At 45.1% G+C, this 26106-nt stretch overlaps 1 protein-coding gene across 2 annotated transcripts in view; it reads left to right on the forward strand.

The window, feature by feature from the left end:
* The window catches only part of HCRTR2 (hypocretin receptor 2), a 705534-nt gene that overhangs the window by 315451 nt on the left and 363977 nt on the right, over positions 1-26106 (forward strand). For both annotated transcript variants that reach the window (XM_069606143.1, XM_069606141.1), the window contains exon 3: positions 18739-18982. In XM_069606143.1, coding sequence (XP_069462244.1) covers positions 18739-18982 — 244 coding nt within the window. The remainder of the gene's footprint in view (positions 1-18738; positions 18983-26106) is intronic.

The raw sequence follows: 26106 nt of genomic DNA on the forward strand, positions 1-26106 counted from the left end.
GCTGCCCTTTGCGATGATTTAGCGATTTTGATGGCTTTTCCTTGCGCGAGGGCGTTCTTGGGGGCGTTACTGGCGCTGCTGCAGGGTCGCTGCGATACTCTGCGCCACGGCTGGTTTGGGAGCCTAAAATCCATGAATACGCTGTGCACGGAAATCGGTTTTAGCGCACGTGCCTGGCGCAGACAATCGCACGCGGACACTCTGCGCCAGCCGCTTGCGACACTTTACTGCGAAATTCTTTGAATTACCCTGACAGTCTTTGGGTGGAATGTACTCAAAGGCCCAATCTGTAATTTCATTCCACAGGAGAAGCCTTAGTTTAGTTTAGTTTATTATTTGTAGTGCGCTCCAGACCCGTGAGTATTCAGGCGCAAGGCATGAGGATATTTAAAGCTTGGTTACAATATGAAAAAAATGCATTTGTGTGCAAATGCCGATTGGTTACATGTTGGAACAATCAGGTTGCGCTGTATAAAGCCAGGTACATTGAGGCATGCATAGGCTTGCAAGGTAGTTAGAGGTGCTGCTGGTGCCTGCAAAGTGGAGAGGGTAGCGGGCAGAGTCAGCGGGTATGTGCCTAGATGTCGGCCTCTTTGAGCCACCTAGTGATGCTATGGCGGAACTTGTGATAGGTTTGATCGGGGATGGTAGCGAGTTCCATAGGAGTGCTGCCTTGACCTGGAAGCTGCTGCCTCCGATTTTAGCACATTTGTATCTGGGGACCCAGAGGTAGTTGGTGTTGGCGAGTCTGGTGATTCTTGTGGTAGGCTTCAAGGTGAATCTGTCACAAAGGTAGCGGGGTGCTGCATTGTTCAAGCATTTGTAGGTGAGGGATGCAGTTTTTTGTTTTATTTTATCGTGGGTGGAGAGCCAGTTGTTGGCTCTTCTGGTATTAGAGATGTGTTCTCTCTTAGAGATACCTAAGGCTGCTCTCAGCGCGTTGTTTTGTAGGAGTTGGATTTTTTTGATGGTTTGTTTACTGGCTCCTATGTATAGAGCATTGCAGTAGTCCAACCTGGATAAGACGAGGGCTCTGGCTAGGGTGATGCAGCTGTCCTGTGACAGGAAGGCCTTGCCAGCTCTAATCAACTTGCATGTATATGTCGTGGCCGAGGCCAAGGCATTGACCTGTGTAGGGAAGGGTAGGTCAATAGGACCCCCCCCTCCAACTACATGTCCCACCCGGTTAAGACACATGACTCGTCTGCAGCCCCCTGCCCCCCCGGGCCCAGGCGGCAGGGCGGCTGCAGGCAGACATGTGGGGCTGCACCACCATGTTATGTGGCAGGATATAGACGCCATCTTATATTAAGCCATCCCCATCTTGCTAGCAATGTGCATATCTAACACAAGGCAGGAACACTGAACACTGCAGAGTGACCCCCACTTGACCGCGCTCACAGAGGCCCACATTTCCCCCACCTCGCACTGCATGGCAGATCCGCTGAGGACTCGTTCTCACGAGTCACCAGACGCCAGCAAACAACAAAATAAAACACTGTAGCTGTTAACCTTCCGCAGTACATCATTGCCCCAGCCATGCACAGGAACATTAGGATGTTACTGAGACCAGCCCAAACCCTGCAGGCCCTGACCCCAGCACTAAGCCCCCCCAACTGTAGACAGCGTGGCGCCTCACACCCATACCTACCCCGAAAACCATTCCCTTGCAACATGTAGAAACCATTTATGTAATATGTGCCTTGTTGACTAACGTTCTCTGCTAATGTAAAGGAGAATGGGTAAAGAGAAAAATGTGCAACTGATATTGTATATAATGAAGAGATGTACAAAGACTGGACAGCTGATAACAGTGAACAATAACCTGTGTTGCTCTCTTTATACACTCTTTACACACACCTGCCTGACACTACTTCATGTTCGTATGTCAACTGTAGATGTGAAATGCTATGTAAAAAAGTATGATCCCCAGCTAGTATCCCATGTAGGAACCCCATGTGTTATTAATCACCCCTCACCCATACGACAGTAAAACCGCCTCATGCAAGGTGCCACGCACGGAGACGCAAGGCCATTTCCCCCTCCTCCTGCGCAGGCCCTCTCGAGATAGACGGTGTTCAAACAGCGCAGCCCTGCCTTCCCTCCCGATCCTGCTGGACCTGTTTCAAGCATCCGCCACCATCCCCCGTGTCAAAGGCCGCCACAGCCTGACACCATGACTTACGAGCTACCTGGTCCTAAATCCCATCGCCTTTCAGGCACCAGTCACATGCCCCCACGGGACAGTAGTACCTCCATCGACCCCGAGTAAATGACCCTAGAAAGGGGGGCGCTCACACGTGTACAAACAGATCATAATACCATCCCTCACTGAAATTGCCAAGAATGGTTAGTCAAGCACCCCCGCACCTGCCCCTAACTACGCCCATGAGACCTGATTGTTTGAACGAGAGGTATCCCCCAAACTGATGTATTGAGACACTCCAGATCACATATCAATGTTCTGGGCCATGTATTGATCTAAGGTCAGCGCTTACAAGAGTTGCAAATCAACTGGACACAAGAAGTGTGACGAATGGGTGGGAATGTGTGGCCAAAAGGGCAAATGTTAGCTTAGTTATCAATCGTTGTTACAAGGCATGTCCGGCCTGGTGCTACACCCCGACGAGCCCAGCTGACCTCTCACCCCACGTGGCACAGCATCAATGTCTGCCAATCCTGGAGAAGCAACTGTATACATTGTATACCACCTAGCCATCACCACCCAATCCCTAAGACTCTGTGGCCCCTATAGCTTACCTCATGCATGACGTGTATTTGTAATATAACCAACTGTCTTTGCTATTGTCAGACAGAGCGCTCTCAGAGTTTGCAGAGTCCTTTGCATGCCCTATATTGAATTATATAAAGCTCTTTTGATCTCACCCGCACTTGGTCCTGGCCTCATTCCCCTTCCGGGGTGTGTCCATTACTGCCTCTCATTAAGGGGCGTGCATTTCTGGGGACACTTACATTCAGTGGTGACCCCGACGTGATTTGTTTTGTTAACTGTCCCCTTGGCACGAGACGCCCACCTACTCCAGCTGGTATGCAGAGATGTGCGCTCGCAGTTAGGGCAAGAGGGTACGGGTCCCGTTTCAAAAAACCCTTAGTACCGCTCGCCAGAGGCCATTGTGGGGCCATTGAGTGCGAGGCCGCGCTGCTTGGACGGACCAAATCTGGAGAGTCTCGGATCAAGACAGGCACGTGTGTATTAAGTGCGAGTGATATTAAAAGGAAACATTTTTAGTTTTTGGAGGACAAGGGGAAACAAGAAAAAAGGGAGTGGGGAATATAAGGAGAACTTTCTTACTTCTAATACTTTCTCTTTCTTTGCATATGGCCATTAGGACACTGAAGTGAAAAGGAAAAGAGGACTGGAACCTAACTCTGTAAGGGGGTAGAAGGCGTTCTATCTCGACTAGTGCTGGGAATAAGTAAAACTGTGAAAAGATAAATTTATTGTGTCTGAGTGAAGAGACACGGAAAATACGTTAGGACTAGCTTTTCTTCTTCTTATTCTTCTCTAAATTCCTAAATTCCTCTCATTCGGGGTGGAAATAAGGTCGAAAAAAAAATATATTATATATATATATATATATATATATATGTATATATATATATATATATATATATATATATATATATATATAAACAAAAGAAGCTGTGTAAGGGTTAGAGGAGGTCTCCGTAGAAGGCGAAGGGCAAGGTAGGGAGGGTAAATGCTATATGTGTATGCTGAGGTATGATGAATGTCTGTGGTGTGTTGTGCACATTGTATGGTTGTGATTTTCTGTAATTACGTGACACTATATAGTTGCATTGTTTCAAGTACTTTTCTAGGGGGGTACGGTCATTGTAAGTATGGCCTGGCAAGATTTGACAAAGCAACACCTTTTCCATCGAGCAAAAGTGTGAATTGTTTATTATAACGTGAAAGGGGTTGAAGTCCCATGTACCCAGTGACCCACACATAGTGACAGAACAGACTAATACAAGAAAACAGAATAACACCATTCCAGGCATGGGAGCGGAGACACCCCTAGCGCACATTTGTAAAAGTTTACCAGGCCATGCAGAAAGAATAACTAAGTACCATGATCAGTGGGTAACGGAACTGAAAGGGGAGGGTCTCCCCCAGGTTTGGCCACAGGGAGGGTCCTTTGAAAAAAGTGTTCTGGACATGGTAGCCACCTGCATATTCCTAAAATACAAGGGAAAGCAATGTCATAATAGGAGGGAGATACTAGATCTATAGCGATTATTTGAGGAAATACCTCCACCAAAGAAAATAGACCCCATACTTGATCAACCCACCCTCACGGCTACCCCATCAGTGCGAGCCGAGGGTAGCAAGGAGAACGAGGGAAAAGAGGGAGTAATAGAGGTGACCCGATTGTACCCACTTCTAAATAAACCCCCACCCGCTGAAGGATACAGTGATCCCACATACGTGCCCACTAGTACCCCCACACCCACAGCAAGACCAACTGTAAGACCACCGCCATACGGGTGTTCCCGATCCAATGGGCAGGTGAGTACCCCCTCGGTAAACATATGTAAATTGACTGAAGTTTTAGACGCCAGACTCTCAATAGCAAGGGAAGAGTTGTCAAGATTACAAAGATTATGCGAACAAGGTGAGCCAAGTACAACAAGGTCAGAACGATTGCCCCGGTCCCACCCCACAGATAAGTCAAAGGAGGAAGGATGGAAGAAAGGGGAGATACTATTCAGAATACAAGAGGAGCCCACGCAGATAATAGAACTAGGAGCGAACAATATAGGAGGAAGTGTAGAGGGAGAAGGAGTGGAAGGTGATGGGAGAGAAGAGCTGTGGTGTGACCTAGACGAAGACGAGCAGGAAGCTGGGAGGTTAGGAATGGCAACAGGTGGAAGTTTAGTGGAGCTAGGGGAAACACCACTGGGGAGAACACAGGAACAGGAGTGGACAGGGAGGGTAAGAAGCAGAACGGGGAGGACAGCAATGGTGGGGAAAAAGGGAATGAAGTTGAGTATTGGGAAAGGATGTAAGGGACGACTACAACTCCCACTAATACATCGGGGGGGGGCGGAAAAACCAAATTATATACCATGGGCACAGATGGATAAGGCAAACTTAAAATCTCTGCCCCCGCTATCAGGTGGAGCTAGCAAGTGGATATACGCCTTTGAGAAACACACTGCAGGGGTGCCCCTGGCCATTGGAGATGTAAAGAGTTTACTTGTGTCAGCAGTGGGGGATCAATCAGACAGGGTGTGGACAAAAGCAGGTTTCCCGGGAATAACGCTGGATAGTGACAGACATGATGGCGCTGCCTTCAATACAGTGCGTGCGCGCATTTGTGACGCATTGAGGGACACATTCCCAGACACGCCAGATTTACAGTCAGTATTGCAATGCACTATGAATGATGGGGAAGAAGTTTTGGATTAAATTTTTCGGGTACAGGAGATGTGGAGAGCTGAAATGGGTACACCACATGACCAATCAACATCGTTTTTTTACTTCATAATAAAGAGAGGGCTCCCAAAAGAAGTGCAAAAATCGCTTGACAAAATAGCAGGGATCGAAGCAAAGGGATGGCCAGAGATACAAAGCATAATAGTGCACCACTGCAAAAGAATTAAGGAACGAGAAAAGGAGGTGGCGCAAAAGAGGTTGGTAGACGAAGCCAAGTTAGTACAAACGAAACTGGTGAAGGTTGCAGCAGCTGTAGCAGCACTCACACATGACAGAGACCCAGAAGAGGAGGAGGGGGGATTAGTAGCAATACAGGGGAGGATGGCTGCAAACTGGGCAGACAACGGGCAAAGGCAGTGGAATGGACAGGAGGAGTACGAAGGACTGCAGTGGCAAGCGTGGCACGCTGGCAACAGAAGAGGTGGGTACAGGGGGCGAAGAGGGGGTGGACAGGGATATGGAGGTAATGGCAGAAATGGAGGACCAGGAACCAGAGGGGGGCAAGGAAATTGTTGGAATTGTGGGAGGTGGGGACACTTCTCACACGAATGCAGGTACAGGCCTAACGCGAGTTACCAAGATGATCAGTATTACAGGCACCCCCACCCGGGGACCCCATACGGATTGCCCCGGGACAGATGAAGAGAACATCAAGACCACAGAGGGCAAGAGCAATACAGGGAAAGACCACACCACACTCAACAACATCTACAAAGCAGTGAACACATACAATACACACAAAACAACCCATTTACTACGACATCTAACGGTGCACCTGCCCCATATGGAGGAGTAGCAGTAGTTTCAGGTAATGTTTTCAGCCGAGGGGGAAAAACCAGGCATCCAGCATAGGATAGCCCACAGAGAGTACTTGCGTGTCCAATCCTGTCGACAACCTTCAATGCCAGCGAGGAACCATTGATAGGAGCAGAGATAGGAAACAGAAAATTCATCTTTATGGTAGATTCTGGAGCCGAAAAATCGTGTATACGTGTGGGCCGGTTTCCGCTATCTAATCGTATATTGGAGACGCAGGGGTTCTCTGGGGCGGTGGTCCAAGTTCCTTACACAGAAGATTTGGACATTACAGTGGGGGGAAAAACAGTGAGGGCACCCCTATTATATTATGAACAATCACCCGTGAACCTGCTGGGAAGGGACCTCCTCAGTAAGCTGAACATGACTATCTCGTTCACAAAAAGGGGAGGAATTGTGTGCTCAACCCCAGGGATGTGGTCAATGCATGCAATGCTAGTGATATATTCAAGAGCAACATGCCCAGAGGTGCGCGGCATACCCATGCAACCAGATATGTTCATTCATGGGCTAAAAACATTAGCTAGGGTGGTCCCGGAGTTGAAAAAGCTAGAATAGAGAGTACCAGCAGAATTTGTATTTCGCCCAATAGCCAGCCCCGAGATAGTGCCAGGAACAGTGATGTCATTGGACATACATGCTGTACAAATCACAGCCAAACGAATAGTTGTAATTGCAATGGATATGCACGGCTGCGAGTGATGCACAGTATTATGTATAAACACTGACATTGCACTCCAAGATCTGTCAGATGAGGAGCTTTTCACAGATTCAGAGAGTAACGGAGAAATAATCATGGAAATAGCCATCCCTTGTGAAATAATGATACAGCAAAGGCAGGTGCCAGTACAGCTGATGGCAGTGGTGGGCGCCCCACCTTCATTCTTTAATGATGACATGCAGTCAGTGCCCTGGCAATTGTGGACGACAGGTCCCCATGACGTAGGGCTACTACACGGGGTCACACCAGTAAAGGTCAATCTCAAGCCTGGAGCAATTCTACCCCGGGTCAAACAATACCCCCTGTCCCCGGAAGCAGAGGAAGAGATAAAAGAACCAATAAATGCTCTACTCGCACAGGGAATAATAGTACCCTCAAAGTCCACGTGCAACACCTGTATTTACCCAATCAAAAAAGCGAAAAGGAGGGGCCTGTAGGATGATCCAGGACTTACGCCCACTAAATGACGTCATCCAGAAAGAGTTCCCTTTGGTCCCAAATCCGGCATCCATCCTATGCAGCATACCAAAAGACGCATCTCACTTCACTGTAGTGGATTTAAAAAATGCATTTTTCTCAATACCACTCGCAGAAGAGTGCAGATACCTGACAGCATTCACACTAGGGGGGAGGAGGTACGAACACTGCAGATTGCCCCAGGGATATTGCGAAAGCCCCAGCATATTCAAAAGAATATTGCATGAAGATCTTGGAAACATGACTGCCGACAGCACAATCATACAGTATGTGGACGATTTGTTAATTTGCAGCAAAAACGAGGAAGAGTGTCGAAAAGCCTCCATAGCCCTTCTAACATTGCTATCCCAAAAGGGGTACAAAGTGGACAAAGAAAAGTTACAATACTGTCAACGTGAAATGCTGTACCTGGGGCAATTGATATCAAAAGATGGCAAGAGAATAATCCCAGACAGAGTAGCGGCTATCTCGGCCGTAGGAAGACCAAAGACAGTGAAAGACATGCAAAAATTCCTAGGGATGTGCAGCCATTGTCGAGCCTGGATATTAGACTACGCTGCATACACACACCCATTGCTCCAGGCACTCAAAGAGGCACAAAAGGAAAAAACAGAAATACAGTGGGACTCGGAGACATGCGATGCATTCACATCATTCAAAGAGCTCATTTCAAGCGCACCAGTACTCGCGACCCCAGATTATGAACACAAGTTCTACCTATTCTCGCACTGCAAGGGGGCACTCATGACGGCAGTCCTAACACAGAAAACGTCACTAGCTCACAAGCCTCTGGCATACTATAGTGGGACACTGGACGCTGTAATGCAAGGACATTTCGCATGCGAACAGGAGAGAGTGGATTCCAAGTAGAAACCCAGAGTTTTAACCTCTTTGGCGACAGTAATAATATTATTGTCTATGTTAAATGCTGAGTATTTGGGGCTGAGTTTTTTTAGGGTCGAGGGACTGCCCAGGATGATGATCTCTGTTTTGTCATCATTCAGGCATAGACCGTGGGTGGCCATCCATGCCTGGATGATGAGATATATCCTGTTCACCAAGGCCAAATCCTTGTCATCATCACCCGTATGCGGTAGGAGGATCTGTGTGTCATCTGCATAGTTAGTGTAGGTGACACCCAGAAGGTCCAGATTATCGAAAAGGGGCTTGGTAAAGATATTATAGAGGGTGGGTGAGACGCAAGATCCCTGGGGCACTCCGCAAGTTATGGGGATGGGGTTGGCTGCTGCCGTCGGGGAGAAGACTCTCATAGTCCTGTTGGTTAGGAAAGATTGTATCCATGCTATGGCTTCTTTGGAGAAGTGAGCTGCCGTGTCCAGGTGGCTGCATAGGACTCTGTGGTCGACCAGGTCGAAGGCAGTTGATAAGTCCAGGAGTAGAAGGAGGGCTGATTTCCCTTCATCCCAGAGTTCATCAATCTGTGACTTAAGGTCTAGGAGGGCTGTTTCTGTCCCATGTTGGGGTCGGAAGCCAGGTTGCCTGTTTCCTAGTAGGGAGTTGGTTTCTTGGTATTTTTGTATCTGGGAGTATGCAATTTTGTCTAGGATCTTTAGGAGAAAAAGCACTGTGGTAATCGGGCGGTAATTGGTGGGTATTAGTGGGTCTATGGTCTGCTTTTTCAGTAGAGGAAGCACCCGTGATTGTTTGAGGTTGGATGGGATGGTATTGGTGGAGAAGGATGAGTTGATGAGTTTTGTGATAAAGGGGGCTAGATCTCTGGCTGCATCCTTTAGAAGTTGAGCGGGGCATAGGTCGCCTTGACAGTTGTTGGGGTTGAGAGATAGTATAGTATTTTCTGTTTCTTTTATGGTGACTTTGGAGAACTTAAATCTGGGGTGATTGGTAGGGTTACTTGGTTGCTCTAGGTTGATGCTAGTGGGCTTGTTGCCAGAGAGTGTGGCTTTTTTCTTGGCAATTTCTGTTTGAAGGGTAGTGGCTTTGTTGGCTAGAGTTTGCTGTATGTTGGAGCACCGGATTTGATCTTTGATGCAGTTGTCTGGCACAGGGATGGGTGCTTCTAGCTCTTTGAGGATGACAAAGAGTTCTTTCATGCTAGAGTTGGCTTGGGCAATTCTGGCATTGTAGGTTTTGCGTTTAGCTAGGATGATTTCCTTTTTATATAGGGCTGTGATGGAACTGAGGTTGGCTTTGTTTTTTCGTCAGAGGGTTGTGCTCGCCAAGATGTCTCGCAATGCCTTTTATGTTTGCGCAGTGATTTTAGGTATGGGGTATACCCTGAATTGAGATGGGCTTTGGGTTTGCTTTGTCTAAGTTTCAGTGGTGCGATGGAGTATAGAGATGTGGTCATGATGTGGTTGAATTCCTTAACCATAGCTTCGGGGTCTAGGTTTTCCGGGATGGCATTGAGTGTGGGGAGGATAAGGGGTAGCAGTTTGTCAAAGGTAATGTTTTTTTTGTTCCGGGTAGGGATGGACGGCGCTAGAGGTGCGGGTGCCAGGGTGGGTTTGGTGGTGGTTAGGGTAAAGGTTATGAGGTGGTGATCCATCCAGATCTGGGGGGATACGGAGGCTATCGTGGTGTTGCAGTTGTGGTCTGCTACCCAGTCCAGGATTCTACCTTTGTTGTGTGAGGGGGAGAGCACTCTTTGGGTGAATCCTTATTCCGCTAGTATACTAGCCACATTGGATGTGTGTATGTCTTTGGAGTCGTTGTAGCCTAAGTTCAGGTCGCCTAGTAGTAGGACTTGAGAGGAATTTTTTAGGTTGTTTGAGATGATATTAGATATGTCATCTTCAAAGGTCCCGATGTAGACCAGGTATATTGTGAGGGTCTGGATGTTGCCTATGTTTATTTTAGCTGACATGAGCTCACATGAGTTGATGACACGGGATGGCACTAGTCTGCAATGTAGATTCTTGTTATGAGTGCAATGCCTTCACCCCGAGTATCGGTTCTATCTGATCACAATATGGTATATCCGTTGGGTATGGCCAGTGAGAGGGCGGGTCCTGCTGCGGTGCGTAGCCAAGATTCAGTGACTGCTAGGAGGTCTAACTGTTCAGAGTGGATGATGTCTGCTATCTGTAGCGATCTATTGTTTATTAGGCTGCACTTGAGGCTAGGTTTGTTTGGCTCGGGTGTGGTGGGACTAGCTGTAATGTGGGTCTTGGAGGGGGTGCTGTGGGTGGTAGTTGGAATGGGCCAGTGTTTAGTTGTTCGTTTGTTAGAGGATGCCAGGGTTCTAGCTAGTGGTTCATAGAGTTTTGCAAGTCTTGAGCGGAGTCTGCCATTCCTCTCGAGGGTATTGCAAGGTAGTGTGTTTTGTGTCTGGCGTTGTGGACGGTAGTCGATTGGCCTGGGTTTGTTAACGTGGTTGAGAGGCGGTGACATGGTGTTGTAAATGGTGTAGTATTGGTACGTTGCTAGTACTAAGAGCAGGATGTGTATGATACTTGTGTAGGAAGTGGGGAGCAGGGTGTGCATGAGTGTGTGCATTGTTGGTATGGGTGCTGTAAGTGTGGGCGCTTGTATCAGATTTAGTATTGGTGTGCTGCTAACTAGGTCGGGTCTAAGCCGTGTGGCTATGTGCGGGGTTCAAAATTCAAATACGGCAGTTGTCTAAATGCAGTATGTGTAAGGGCGCAGCATTAGTTGGGTAAAAGGCAATAAAATGTGGATGCAGGTACAGCTACAGCAATTCAATGACAGCAAGTGACTAAAAATGCAGCAGTTCAAAAGCACAGACAGAGGGTCAGCTAGATTCAATTTTACAGTGAGTGCCTAAAAATGCAGCAGTTCAAAAGCACAGACAGAGGGTCACCTAGATTCAATTTTACAGTGAGGATAGTGCGATGGTGTGCATTGTGGGCTTGGGCTGATAGTAGTAGGCAAATAGTGCACAGTCAACAAGCAGGCATTGTTGCAGAAAGGTGGCAGGGCTAATACAAAATAATGATTATTTGTCATGGTAGCAATGAAGAGGTGGAAATCATAACTAATATGAGTCATTTTTATGATCCGTCTTTCACCTAAACTAAAAATGGTCAACAGTGGTCTTTTATTCTGCCTACATTGATTCACCTGTCTCTCACTTAAAAGGCACAGCACATTTCAAACTTTTTGCTTTAAGGAAATAAACTTGGCTTCCATTCATTTTTACACTGTCAAAGTGACTAGTCTTTGAGTCTGCTTTTCAGCAAAGTCATCATCAGCCTGCCCAGCATCAAACTCAGCCTTTGCAAAGGTTCCCTATCTGTCATCGCTGCAGGCAGAAGACAATTTAAATAATGGGCTCAAAAACCCAGATCTGCCATATCTGAGTAAGAAGTATGTATTCATCACTTACCAGCTGGACATGGCAACAATCCAATCAGATCAAATCCATTTGTATGGGTTCCTAAAGGTGGTCCAAGTAAGGAACATGGATATAAGCAGGTGAGAGCTTTGGGTAGGATGTATGCAGTAAGGAACTGGTGTTTGAGGAATATATGGGGGGTTAGTGCAGAGTGGATAGTTTACCAGTCATAAATTGTAGAGTGGTGTGCACTTGTTTTTTCCCCGTCCCTTGCCTCTGAACCTCTGGAAGCAGGGGACACCCTTGCTACCCACAAAAGCAATCACTACCAAACATGGGGAGTGGGGGACAGCCCCACAACTCCCACTCCCCATGTTTGGTAGTGATTACCCAATTTAATCGCTTCAAATCGATCGAATGGTATTGGACGAATTCGTTAGATGTACCATAAAATCAATATGAAATGATTAGATTTCATAAACATATTTCATAATCACTACTGACAAAACTTTTCATTCAAAATTCAGAAAGGACAGGAACGCTACATTCTAGGTATGCATACCAACTTCATTTTGTTCACTTCATTGCAATATTAAGATGATGTTAAAATGATGTTAAAGTAGGGGTAGGAAGATGCTTTTTAATCACACGCAAGACATTTAATAAACTCAGTCTAAACCCTAAAAAGTGCCATCTGTAATGCCTCATTGTTTGTATTTAGGCAATATTTCCAGAAGGCCTCGCATTTTATGGTTTATAATTCATAAAGTATCCCCCTAAATTTCAAACATCAATTGGGCCAAGCTCCTTACATTCAGTTAGAACATGTTTCTCTGTTTCAATCATGGTTTTTATTTTACACATGCAACAGTACCTCTTGTCATTAGATAGTTTTAATACGGGCCCCAACACAGACAGGACTGGAAGTCAATTTAAGTGAGCTAACAGGAAACATTTACGTATACATGGTGAGGGAGAGAGAAGCAAATAACTTTGCATGACCTTAAAGCCATACAACCTATCCACTATACATGCATATCTCTTCAGCAGAGGCAAGTGATCAACATTTTGGAGCCAATCCAATCTGTCAGTCTTCCTCACAAATGATTTTATCAATGAATAAAAGCCCTTATTTCAATTTAAACGCCAACAAATCTTAATTACTAAATCTGTCCCATTCCTAAGCTATCTTTCATTAGAATTTGACTTCATGACGTCCCCAGGTAATGATAACAATGAACAGTTTGGGTTAGTCATGGACTTGATGAATAGCATTCCTTGTTTTATCACAACATTACTTTGCAAAGACATGAGGCCAAGTTGCAATCTTAGGATAGCCATTGGAACACCAACTAAATCATGAAGGGTTAGTGCTACTAGACCATAAGCATATGCTGAACAGTAACATTGGGCCTCATTACGAGTGAGGCAGAACAGGTTAACAGGCTCCACTAAAGGAGGCAGACCCGTTAAACCCGTTCCGCCTCATTACAAGCTCACCTCGCAGGACCCGGTAAGTAACGCCTGGTCAAACAAGGCGCGCTTACCGGGTCCCGCGAGGGGAAGAGGGAGTAAACAACGGCCGCTCGTAATCAGCCCGTTGTTTGCACCCTCTCCTATTCCCATTGAGCCCTATGGGCGCTCAGATGGGAATGGAGAAGGTCCGGGCCCGGGTTCCTGGAGGGAAGAATTACCAGGCCCTCAAAACTCGGAATGGCCAGGTAATTCCCCATTCTGGGAACCCGGACCCATTTTCAGTGGCAGCCATGCTGCCAATAGCGGCATGGCTACCCCCAAAGTCATAAAGAGGCCCGCTGTCTATATAGAGAAAATGTACCATCTAGGCTAAAGCCCAGGGTTTGGAGGCTAAATTTAGATATAATCTGCGTTACAAATGCTGCATTTCTTTTCTTGGTAATCAGGCATTCATCATATGTGTGTGGGGTGTATTTAAAGGCCACAAACAGAAATCCATTTCACCTGAAAAGCTGCATTTAAACTGCCACCAAAAACGGCCCTGCTTTGCTTTCCCTGTCACATGAGTGGCAAGCATTGGAACACTATAAGCAAAACGGCCCTGCTTTGCTTTTATTTCAGCTGAAATACAAGAAGTTATACACTGCATCCAAAAACTGCCTTGATTTACTTTTAATTCACATGAGGGGCAAGAATGTCAGCACTACAATCAGAAACGGCTTTTGCTTTCCCTTTCACTTGAACAGCAACCCTTGAAATACTGCAAACGAAAAACAGCTTTGCTTTTCTTTTGTTCAGGTCAGATTAAAGAACGATGTGTAAGGGGGGCTATCCTTCATTATCAATGTACCAACAGCAAATGCAAACTTGCTCAAAAAGCAGAAATCCAAGTATCCTGTGACCTGCAAGACAGGGTTTTAAACATTAGAAGCAAAAATCCTGCACACCTGTGAGAAAAAAACGGCTCTAAAAAGCAACAGTGGGAAGATAGCACTGGGGATGGCCCAAGCAAATGTACATTATGTTCCAACCCACAAGACTCAAGTTACCTTTGAAGAGACACTTACTACAGGAAAAACCAGTTCGGGCTGAGGCAGGAAATTTCACAATTAAAAGCCCTGCTTCTAGCTGGAAGTCGCACCTACCAGTGAACCATCCTGCAATAAAATGTGATGCTGCTGAGGGCGTCATAATTCCCTGCTCTACCAGACATGAAGGCAGGAGCCCAGAGATTTCAAAGGAAGCAAAGAGTGGCTAACGCTTGACCAGGAGGTATGAGAATTACTTTTGTTTTATGAAATGTTTTCATGTAATTTCCAGGTGGTTTGAAAGGTATTAATTGCATTTTCCTAGAACTTTGGGGACTGACAGGGCCAGTTAGATTAGTTTTCTCGCTGATCTAAAAATTGGAGAAATGTGAAAGTTGGTGAAAAGATGGAAAATGAAATTAGGAACATGCTTGGTCATTTGCAGAGTCCTAGCTATTGTACATTTTATGAACATGGCAAAAATGTGCCAAAAGGCAATGCTATCTCATACAGAGTTGGCAATCAGCTGACCTAATTCCCTATGACCAACTAAATCAGCATATCTAGTTCATATGGCAGGGGCTAGCATAATTATGAAGTTATGAGACATAACTCGTTTTTGCTAAAAAATGGTAATGAGAACAAAGATTTGTAATAAATGCAGACAGATGGTGCTCCCTTCCCTTGAACTTTTGCACCAATCATGCCAGGGGGTGGAGAGAGGAATGGTAAACTGTCCTATCTGAGCGACAGGAATAATTACAGGGTACTCCCCCCAGACTGTAAAGTTAGTGATGTCATTCATGTTATATAAATGGGGACTGTACTAGGTTTTAGAGACCCACACCAAAATCCGGGGAGTCAGGAGAAGGAGGACGGAGAGAAGGCGGTTGAACCTTACCATCCTTGAGAGTGCAGTGACCAGACCCCTTGCCCTAGCTGTCCAGAGTGTCCTGAGATCCAGCTGGCTTTCCTGAATCCAAACTAAGGCTTGCTTTGTAAGTAGCATATGACCCCAGTCCTAAATTGCACAAGCCCTTCATTTTTGAAGCATTGCATCCACTATTTCTCCAATTGAAACCCACATTGAAAACCCCATTGAAACCCCCATTGAAAACCCCAAAATTGCCAGTGTAATTTAGTCACCTTCCCATAGAAGAATCTATTATTAGCCTGTGTATGTTAGCAGATATTCTTTGGAAAACCTCTCAGTTGTCTGTGTAAATTCTTAGTATTTTTCTCAAGTAAATCAAAGAATTCCCCCATTGAAATTCACGGTTCAAGATTGTTAAAGTTTGAAATCAACCATCTTGTCCCAGGTGTTGTATTTAATTATTATAGTCTTTAAGGTGTTGCCTCAAAGGAATTCATCTCCTTGTAACGGAAAACCAAATTTGTCCATGTATTATGTGCATTACCAAATGAGTGCCCATTTGCATCTGTCCTATTAAACCCCAAACCATTGTTCCATTGTGAGTAATCCCTTTTGCCTAGAAGTGTACCTGTTATGTGCCTCTGTCCTTGTCATCGAAAACCAATTTTCCTATTTTAAGCTAAACCCCCTCCATGTGCTGCCTGTCATTGTAAACCCAGTGTAAACAAGTTTCCATTTGCCACTTTATTTTCCCTTTTTCCCTTGCTTTTTCCCAAAGCCGATTTTCCCCCTTCATTTCTAGTTTTGCCCTGGTGTGGTGATTAGTATTCTATAAACTTTCCCAAATCCCCTGTGTAAGTGTAAGCAATACACATTTCCTTACATTCTGTCCCCTAGCAGTTGTGAGTAATAATCAAAATCCCATTTTGCCATTTTGCTCTATAAATGGGTTTTGACTTTCTTTGCTAGCTTCCCATCTTGTGGTGGTGGGCTTTACCCCAAATCCGAATTTCTCTCTCTATTACTACTCCTTGCCACTGCCAACCATTCAAAGGAATCAAGTTTAGCTGATGTTTGGGGGTGAGTGTTGCAGGGGTGAGTGCTAAACCGTTGGTGCTATCAATTGGTAAAAATTGTTCTTTTTTTCTGTTTTGTCATTAAATAACTTGTTCTGTACAGATCATTGCATTAGTTTTTCCACAACATTGGTGGCTGTGAAATGTTTTGATTTTCCTTTTTCATTAAATAATAAATTAATACATATCTTATTGATACACACCGCTGGGTTCCTAGTCCATTGTGACATGGCGTGTTTGTGGAGGTTGGGTGTGAGACGGGTTGGAGGCCTACTAAACAATGAATCCGTAGTATATTAAAAATAAACAGCGTTTTATAGTGTGGCACATCCATTGCAGGGGAAGGAGTTCCCTAGCTAGCATGTGCCGTGTAATAAAATCGTGACATATGCATGTAGAATCAATGTCAATGAAAAAGTACTTGTAGCTATCTGTTTAGTCAATAGGTCTATCAGGTGACGTAACCCCGATTTTAATAATCCTTTTATTACCAAAGTGCATAATCCTTTTTTTTTCACTATTTATAATTGAGCTGTTTTCAGCAGCATAACGCTACAGTTCATAATTGATCCTATTGAGTCCAGAATAAGTATGAATGAAGATAGCTAAATCATCTGCATAAAGCAGGATGGTAATGTGTGTCGGCCCAACCTTTGGTGGACATCTTGGGACCTGTATTAGGCACGTAGGGAGATCCACAAAGTGCAGGTTGAATTTCAGGAGGTCCAAAACACACCCCTACTTAACTGCATTGTTAGTGTTTATGCGGCTCCATATGGACCCCCTGCTGTCCAAACGTGCCTGTTCACTAGTGTCTTTATAATAGAGTCTCAAGAAATGCAATAAAAGCACAGGGCAGCTATAATCAGCCAGCTTCAACTATGTTTTTTTCTTTATTAACAGAGTTGGAAGCAGCTTTAAAATTATTAAAACGTACACTTAAGGCCGGAGCATCACACACCTTTATCCTAGCAGTCAATAGATCGAATAATCTCAAGTTATGGGATGTTAAGAAGCTGCCTCTAAATCCCTTCTGGTGTATGTCTAAAATTCCAGCGCTGCCTGCCCATTTTGTAAGGTCATCCAGTAGAAAAGATACAAATATTTTTCCCGCACTGTCAAACATTGACAAGAGTCTACAGTTAGACGACTCCATACGTGAAACTTTTTAAAATATGGGTACCAGTATCGCCTAACGCCAAGTCATAGGAATGCGCCCTGTGTCCAATACTTTAATAAACAAGACTTCAGGTATACTGGACCAGGTTTCCGGATCACTTTTTAATGAAACATTGGCTAACCCGTTTGGCCCAGGGGCCTGAATGATTTTAATTTATGGATTTTTACTAAACGAAAAGCTCTTGCATTTTAAAGTCCCTGCTAGTGTAAGGTGGGGCACTATCACAATTGGTACATCTATCTATGTATTCTCTCCATTGGGATTCATTAGTAGGATTTGTGACCTGCTCTCTTTAATTCCATTTTGCCATACTCAATATTTGCCAAATTCTCCTACTATTTCTACTATTCAGAGCCGCAACCATTGTTTGCCAGCTTGTATTTCTGCCAGACACATGCCACCACTCATTTTGTTTTGAACAGAAGCAGAAATGTACTAGCACCAATTTGTTGGTTAGATTCTCTGTGCATTTTTGCTTTGTGAGGCAGACTCTGCATCCTGAGTTCCGAGTGCATAGGAACTCCACATGGAAAATCCTCCTTGGGAGGTGAGACAACAGAGTCTGACAGAAAAAGTGCATGCTTTGGGTCCAAGCATGGATGTGTTAAGACATGTGGTATTTCCTGCAGATTTTCCGCATTTATCGGGAAAAGGGTGGGAAATTAGAATGGAAACAAGTATATGATGCACATAGTAAGGGCAGTTAACTGAATAATGCTTTCAGGTTACATTCAATGTGATTAGTATAAAAGATGCATATTTTTTATAACCGAGCTGAAGGAAAACAATGGTCTCATCAAATAAAGTTGCAGCTCTTTTTGAAAAAACTTTTGAAAAAAATAAAATGAGTGGGAGCATCATAGGAACTGTCATAAGTAAAAGCAGATTTGGAAGATCGGGTATTGCGCATTTCAATTGCTATGTGTTATCCTGGTGTGCTTTAAGGTTTACTATTTTCACTTCAGTGTCAGATGTGACAGAATAAAGACCCATTTCTAAACACAAGTCATAGTAGAAAGCTGTGCAAATGCTTCACTATCTAGATTGAACAGTACATCTTAATGATGATTTTGATTGCTGTCTTGTAAGTGTATTGGATTGATAACAATCTCCAGCTTTTTAAAGGTGTTCTTTTCGAAACGTATAAGCAATTATTGCACATTTGTTGACGTAAAAACCACATAGCTATTGAGATCTGCATACTTCTAAACATATCTTTAATCCAGTGTTGCGACTAACATTGAGCTTTTCCCTCCATGTGGTGCCTTCTCCTTTATGAATGTGTACTATAGCCTACAACTATAGGAGTGCATAACGCAGACACTAATGCATTTCCTTTTCTTTTTATAGACTGTGTCTGTATCGGTGTCAGTTCTGACTCTTAGTTGCATTGCATTGGATCGATGGTATGCAATTTGTCATCCATTGATGTTCAAAAGCACAGCCAAACGAGCAAGGAACAGCATTGTGATCATTTGGATTGTGTCCTGCGTCATAATGATTCCTCAAGCCATAGTTATGGAGTGCAGCAGCATGTTCCCGGAATTAGCCAACAGAACCACATTGTTTACAGTGTGCGATGAGCATTGGGCAGGTAGGTGTGTCTGAGTTACCTATTATTTATATTTTACCATAATCTCCTTCAGATTATTTCTTATATTATCCGTAGATGAAAACATGTTCTGAATGAAGCAATTAGTTCAACGAATAAACAGCCACAATGTGCAGAAAAAACACAATTATAGGGCGCCATATAGTTAAGGTGAGTTGGACTCTGAAATTACTTGGTACCTTAAGTAACACCCTGACCAAAGAGGTAAGTTATTTGTAGGTTTATTGGTAAGTATATGCCAGGAAGACATTGGCACGTCCCTCCATGCTAGCTTACATTTTCTAACTGTCCTTGCTGGAACACTATGCTCAGAACATAACACCATAGCACTCCACCCTCACTGACATCATCACATTCCATGGTCAGTGATTTCACCCACTCTCAGAGATACACTACAACAGACTCCCATAGGAAGCCCCTAAACTTCTATTGTTAATAACTTTTGATTCATGTAACGGATTTGACCGACATTTTGAAAGTGATTACGGACTCACACCCAGTCCCTCCCCCACACCCACCAGACTGCCAGTTTTATAAAGATACATTAAAAAATAAGAAAGTTATTAAGAAGACAAAACATTTTTTTCTCCAAAATTGCGGCCTACTTCCCATTCATTTTCCCATAGACAAACAAAATAAATGTTTACCAAAGTGCACAGCCCAAACTGCTGGACGGATTTGGACCAGGTCTAAAACAACTTGGGCATGAAACATTTAAAATAAGTATTTTTGTAGTTTGGGGTTTTCTCTACAGTTGTTAAATATTTGACGGAGAAGGGGGATCCCCTTCTCAAAAATAGATAGCTATATCTCAGGGATTTACCCCAAACCGTTTTTTTTAGAAATGAAACAACCATCATCTTGTTTTTCTCCCGATGCGAAAGATAACCACAGCTATAGCTGAGTATAACGGGAAATGAAAAGTAGTTAGAAAGCTATTTGCAGGTTAAAGTGATTGCAAATGACTTTCAAGAAGCTAAATGATGTATGACTTCTTCAAAATACAGGGAACGGTTGGTTTAGATTCGTATTGCTCCACAAGGGCTTAATAACCACAATTACACCATTTTCTTCAGACAACTGTTTTAAAAAGCACACATTGCTTTGGAAAATGTTGAGCTTGGATAGCACAATTGATGCTGAAGGAAATCATATAATGAAATTGTTTAACGACTTGAATAAAATGTTCAAGCTGTCTTCAGCAACCTAAAACTAAACCAAAATCAACAATCCTAGGTTTTTACTGTATGATTAAGGCTGTCATATGGCTGAAAACAGAACTTTTGAAAGTGTCAGAAGTAGATTAAACTAATAGGGCCAAATGAATATAAACTTGTGCTGATTAACAAAATAATGTTATATGTTCCAAACGGTACTCAGAACTCGCGTTTCAGGGTCAGATCCACTAACACTGGTCTACCCAGGATTCCAAACACTTCTGGCCTTTTGTTGCTAACAGCTCAACTGTTAACCCAACATATGAAGCTACACACTGTAGAATATATAACTCCCAATGGTGCAATACATGTTGTGACATATATTATAGTGTTAAACAGCATCTCCACGTATAACATCCTATATACACATTTGAATGAGTTACATTCCATGAAAGCATCAGAACCAGAATGCTTCCCTGGAGACCTTGACAAAATAAAGATCTTACTAGGCCCAGTGACATTGAGAGCATGCAAGTTCAGGGGAGAGGGAAGGGGGGAAGTGCGAGGGGCAGGGGGGAGTGGAAAGTGTTGAACACATGATAGAACAACACCAGATAATTTGGCCAGCAGGTGGTAAGTGGAAGAAGGTGTAGACAACAGGTGTCTGATAAGTGCTGGAAGCGGACTGTAGGGTTGCAGATACACACCCAAGTGCAGGGGTTGCCTGGAGGCAGTGCGGGTGTGTGGCTGGGAGGGCAGGGATTTGGGCCCAAATCAGAGGGAGGCCAGGTGCCCGGTGCCAAAGCAGATAGATTAGCAGGGGTGAGGAAGAGCAAAGGCAGATGTAAAGAGGAAGGTCTTGAGGTGCTTCCGCAACTGAAGATGATTCTACTCAACTGTTCCAGAGGGAGGCCCCAGCCAAGGAAAGGGATCTACCCCCAACTTGTTGCTTGGAGAAGAGGCTGACCCGGAGGGAGTTGGAGATGAAGGAGTGAAAAGCTTGAGTAGCAATGTATTTACGGAGGGAGAGATGAAGGTGTTGTGGACTCAGGCCCCAGAAAGCCTTGTGGACAATGCAAAGGGTCTTGAATTTAATCCTTGCAGCCAGTGGAAGCCATTGAAGAGATTTCAGGGCTGGAGAGATACGATCCCAGGACTTGAGGCCAAGGACAAGTCTCACAGTCTTGTTCTGGATGAGCTGCAGAGGACGGAGAGTGGTTGCAGGCAGATTTAGAAAGCAGTCTTTGCAATAGTCCAGCCTAGAGAGAACCAGAGCTCTGGAGACAGCAAGCTTTTGGGGGAACGAGAGGAAAGGAAGAATACCTCTGAGGAGGTGCAGTTGGTAGTTAGACTTTTTTGAGATGTCAGAGATGTGAGCAGAAAAAGAAAGTGTGGTGTCGAAGATGACCCTGAGGTTCTTAGCTTCACAAGTGGGAGCAGGGAGAGGGCCAAGGGAGGCCGGCTAGAGAGTGACAGGAAAGGAAGGTGCAGGTGTGCAGATGTGGAGGATCTCTGTCATACTGGCATTAATGCAGAGGTCAGTGGTGGTGCACCACTCCTGCATTGGAGACAGACAGTTGGAGATGAGAGAAGGGGAAGAGGTGGCAGAGGGGAGCCTGAACACAAGTTGGGTGTCATCCGCATAGCATTGAAAGTTTGAGCAGAGAGCAGCAATGCAATGGGCGAGCGGTGCCAGGTATTGGTTGAAGAGCCAGGGAGAGAGGTTAGATCCATGGGGGACACCACAGGTAGAAGTGAGATAGAGGAGAGGAAGGACCCAAGTTGGACCTGGGAGGGTCAGTTGGATAGGAAGAAGGTCAGCCAGGCCAGGGCATGAACAGTGATACCCAGATTATCACAGAGGCGTTTGAGCAGGATGACATGGTTGACCGTGTCGAAGGCAGAAGAAAGATCAAGTAGGATGAGGACAGATGGGATACTAGAATCAAGGATGGAGAGCAGGTCTTCACGGATGTTCAGGAGAGCAGTTTACGTGCTTCTGGCTGCTATGAAGCCAGACTGATGGTCATGGAGACAACCAACAGAATCAGTGTGAAGATTAAGCTGGGAGATGGCCAGCTTTTCCAGGAGTTTGCTCAGGAAAGGAGTGATAGAGATCAGGCGATAGTTAGCCGGGCAATAGGGGTAGGCTGTGGGTTTTTTGAGAAGATGATGCACAAGATATTGCTTCAGAGGAGGGGAGGAGGCTCTGGAGCAAAGGAGTGGTTGCAGAAGTCGGCCAGAGCAGGAACAACTATATCAATGTGGTCCTTCATGGTTTTGGACATAGAGGGAAGAACCTGTTTTGATGAGACTTTCATCTATCAGACTTCTCTGGAAATCTCATCAGGGGAGAACAGAGGAAAAGATTAGAAAAATTAGTCATACCCCTCTTGCATCGTGACATATCTTTGAAAGACCTTTCTCAAAATCATCTATAAAAGACAACATAACGGTTTTGATGAAAATAATATCTTCTCAAACTGTAAGTGTGGCATTTGACTACATAGAGGAAGGACAAAGCAGTGCCTGGACTAACCTGTGCCTGCTCATTGACAGGAAAAGACCTGCATAGTTCGAGACAAAAGCAGGTACAAGTACAATAGGACCAAATGCAAATATACAGGCAAACGTGCAGGGACTTGCAGGTACTAGTTGCGCAGCAACATGTGCAACAAAGTGACTGAAAGAGAAGAGATGAAAGAGGGGGGCAAGCTAACATTAGGAGAGGAGCAGAAAAATGCCCCAAGGGGCATGGATTCTCGAAGTAAGCCAACCACATGAGTAAAAGCAAGATGAAAGCAAGATAGAGCCCAGAGAGTCACAGAGAGGCAAAGTGAGGCTAGATCAGTGCGAGGGGGTGCAACTCCCCAAGCACATGCAGAAGTAGACCAAAAGGTCAACAACTTTATTTTAAAGTGGAAAGCTTTTATTTGTTTCATAAGAAGTGATTAATCCAGACCCCCAGGAGAGAGGTAATGAGCTTGTCATTTATTTTGAAAGGGTCACTGTGATATGCGAGTCACTGAGCAGTTATTGAGCAAGCAATGCTGTTTTACTTAAGAACAAAGGCCTGTGCGAAATATGGAAGATATGGGGAATATACTGATATGTTTACAGTTAATTAGCGGGAGCATCATGGATGTGTATTACTTACCCTGTTGTTCATCCTTTATTTGAATAGCCTAGAGGTAGTGTATCTCGTACTGTTTACCGACAACCATGATGTACCAAGAGCCTCCTGTATGCTGATCCGTGTCTGCCTATTCAGTGGATGTTATCCCATTTAAAGGACTCTTTTTGCATTGCAGAAGGTGCATTTTGGCTGTGCCTAATTTATGGGAACCGGTTGTTAGCCGACTAGTTTCACCTACTCACATTTAACGCTTACCACAGAGGTAAGGAAGATGTCCCAGCGTTTCGTATGAATGGTCTCATATTGGATATAGTTGTCAACCCTCTGGGGCTAAACCTCCCACAACTCCGACTTTCCCTCTTCCTCTTCCTCCTCACCTGACAAACAGTGCAGAATTGAAGAGATCTGAGGTCTTCGGACTTGATAATCCTTCTTCTTCTTCTTCTCTTTATTTTCTGAGTGAGTGTCTCTCTCCCGGAAGGAAGCCACAGTGTTATGCTATTAACAAGCACTGCCTGCTGCCCCTCTCCCGAAAGGGACAGAATGGGGAAAAAGCCCACAGGGCACAAAAAACCCCAACAAAAGATGAACAATAGTCGGTGTCAGGTCGTGTGGATGCAGAGTGGAATATGGGCTCCAATGGAATCCAGAGAATAGAAATGCTGGATATTCCTAAACAACAATCTCAGTACAGAGTGTGGGATGGAACTGGAGCCAGCAGCCCACCAACAAAAGGTAAGGAAACAGCAAAGGCAGGGTGTTCCGAGAAACAACAGGAACGAGGAAGAGAAACAGAACGCAAGGAGAGAGAAGCAGTACGAGGTAAGGAGGCGGGGAAGGAACCCCGTAGAGAGGAATAGTAGCGCTGCGGTGCCCAGAGAAGGCAACCACCCGGAGAAAGAACCAGAGAGGAAAGGAAGGAAAGAAAGGAAACTAGCATTGTGGCAACCGGAGAAGCACAGCCATAAGCGAGGCTGACCGAAGCTGGTTGCAATGCACAGTGAACAGGGAGGGCGTGGCTAATAAGCCTCCCGTTCACTGCTGCAGCAACACTAGACCACTGCCACTAACACCGGGAAAAAACGTGGCAGGCACCTCAATGGCGGCTTGCAAGCCGCAACCGGGACCACAGGGTCCACGGGAGGCAGTGTGTGACAGTATGCCCCCCCAATACCACACCCCCCCGGCTTGCCGGGGTGCATCCTATGGAATCTCCTAAGCAAAACAGAGGCTCTGATATGTGAAAAAGGTTCCCATGAATCTTCCACCTTGGAATACCGCTTCCAATGCACCAGATATTCCAGACAACCCCTCCTATAGCAAGAATCACAAATTTGGGACACCTCAAATTCTTCATCAACTCGTGGCGGGGCCCGTAAAGGAATAGATCTAACAGACGAGCCCTGAACTGCTTCATGAAGCAAAGAGGAGTGAAAAACGGGGTGAACCCGTTGCAAGCAAGGGGGCAATTTCAAGCGGAAAGCAACCGGGTTAACCTTAGCCACAATTGGATAGGGACCAATGAAGCGGGGGAAAGATTAGATGGACGGGTCCACCGTGGTAGAAAATTGGTGGAAAGCCGTACCCTGGTGCCCACCTTCCACTCTGGCACCTCTAACCGGTGACGATCAGCTTGAGTCTGGTATACAACTTGGATTTCCATAAGACTTTGTCTGGCCGTCTTGTGAGTATCCTGTATCTGGGACAGAGTCTCTTCTACTGCAGGCAGATTATAAGCAGTAGAGACAATGGGAAAAATGGTGCGGGGATGAAACCCATAAGTACAGAAGAACGGAGTGAGACCAGAGGCCGAGTGCCGAGAGATGTTATACGCAAACTCTGTAGTCGGAAGCAGCGACACCCAATTGTCTTGTTCCTGATTGACATAACAGGGCAAGTACTGTTCGAATGTGCCGTTTAATCTCTCCGTCTGCCCATTGGTCTGTGGGTGAAACCCGAAGATATTGCCCTTTCGATACCCAACTGATGGCACAATGCTTACCAGAACCTAGAGATATACTGGCTGCCTCTATCAGAAGTGATCTTATCTGGGAGGCCGTGGAGACGAAATACATCTCTAAGAAACACCCCTGCCATTTCAGCAGCTGTGGGTAATCCGGGAAGCGGAGAGAAATGTGCCAATTTTTACCTAGTATCAATGGTTGCCATGATGCAGGTACAAGTGTGGGAAACCAGCAGGTACACAATTAAATCAGTGGAGATATGACTCCATGGACATAATGGCACTGAGCTCTGTTCGAGCAAACCCAAAGGTTTGGTGGTGGTATATTTCTGCTGTTACAGATGCTACAGGACTGTATATATTTCCTGACCTCTGACCGAATCCCAGGCCAATAGAAATATCTTTTAATCAGATCCACAGTTTTGGATTGCCCTCTATGTCCGGCCATCTTGTGATTATGACACCACAAAACTACTTGATGTCGAAGAGAAGTTGAGGGTATTAATAGTCGATGATCATGAAACAAGAGACCATCCTTCTCCGTGAGCTTTTCCTTTACCTCACCATGTTCTGACAAAACTGTAGCTTCCTTAACTTGCTGGAGGAAACTGGCCGCCTGGATTAGCACCCGATTTCTGGGAAAGAGTCTTTCTGTGGGCTGTAGTCGGGACCCTTCCGACACTCCCTTCCGTGACAATGCATCGGCTAGTAGATTCTGACTACCAGGAATATATGTGATCCGAATGTCATACTGGGCAAAGAAGTGTGCCCATCGGGCTTGGCGAGAATTGACACAGTCCATAGTATGGAGCACCTGCAGATTCTTGTGGTCTGTACGGATGGTGAATGG

This window comes from Ambystoma mexicanum, chromosome 4p (genome assembly GCF_040938575.1).
Source record: "Ambystoma mexicanum isolate Mex_15411 chromosome 4p, UKY_AmexF1_1, whole genome shotgun sequence".
NCBI lineage: Eukaryota > Metazoa > Chordata > Amphibia > Caudata > Ambystomatidae > Ambystoma > Ambystoma mexicanum.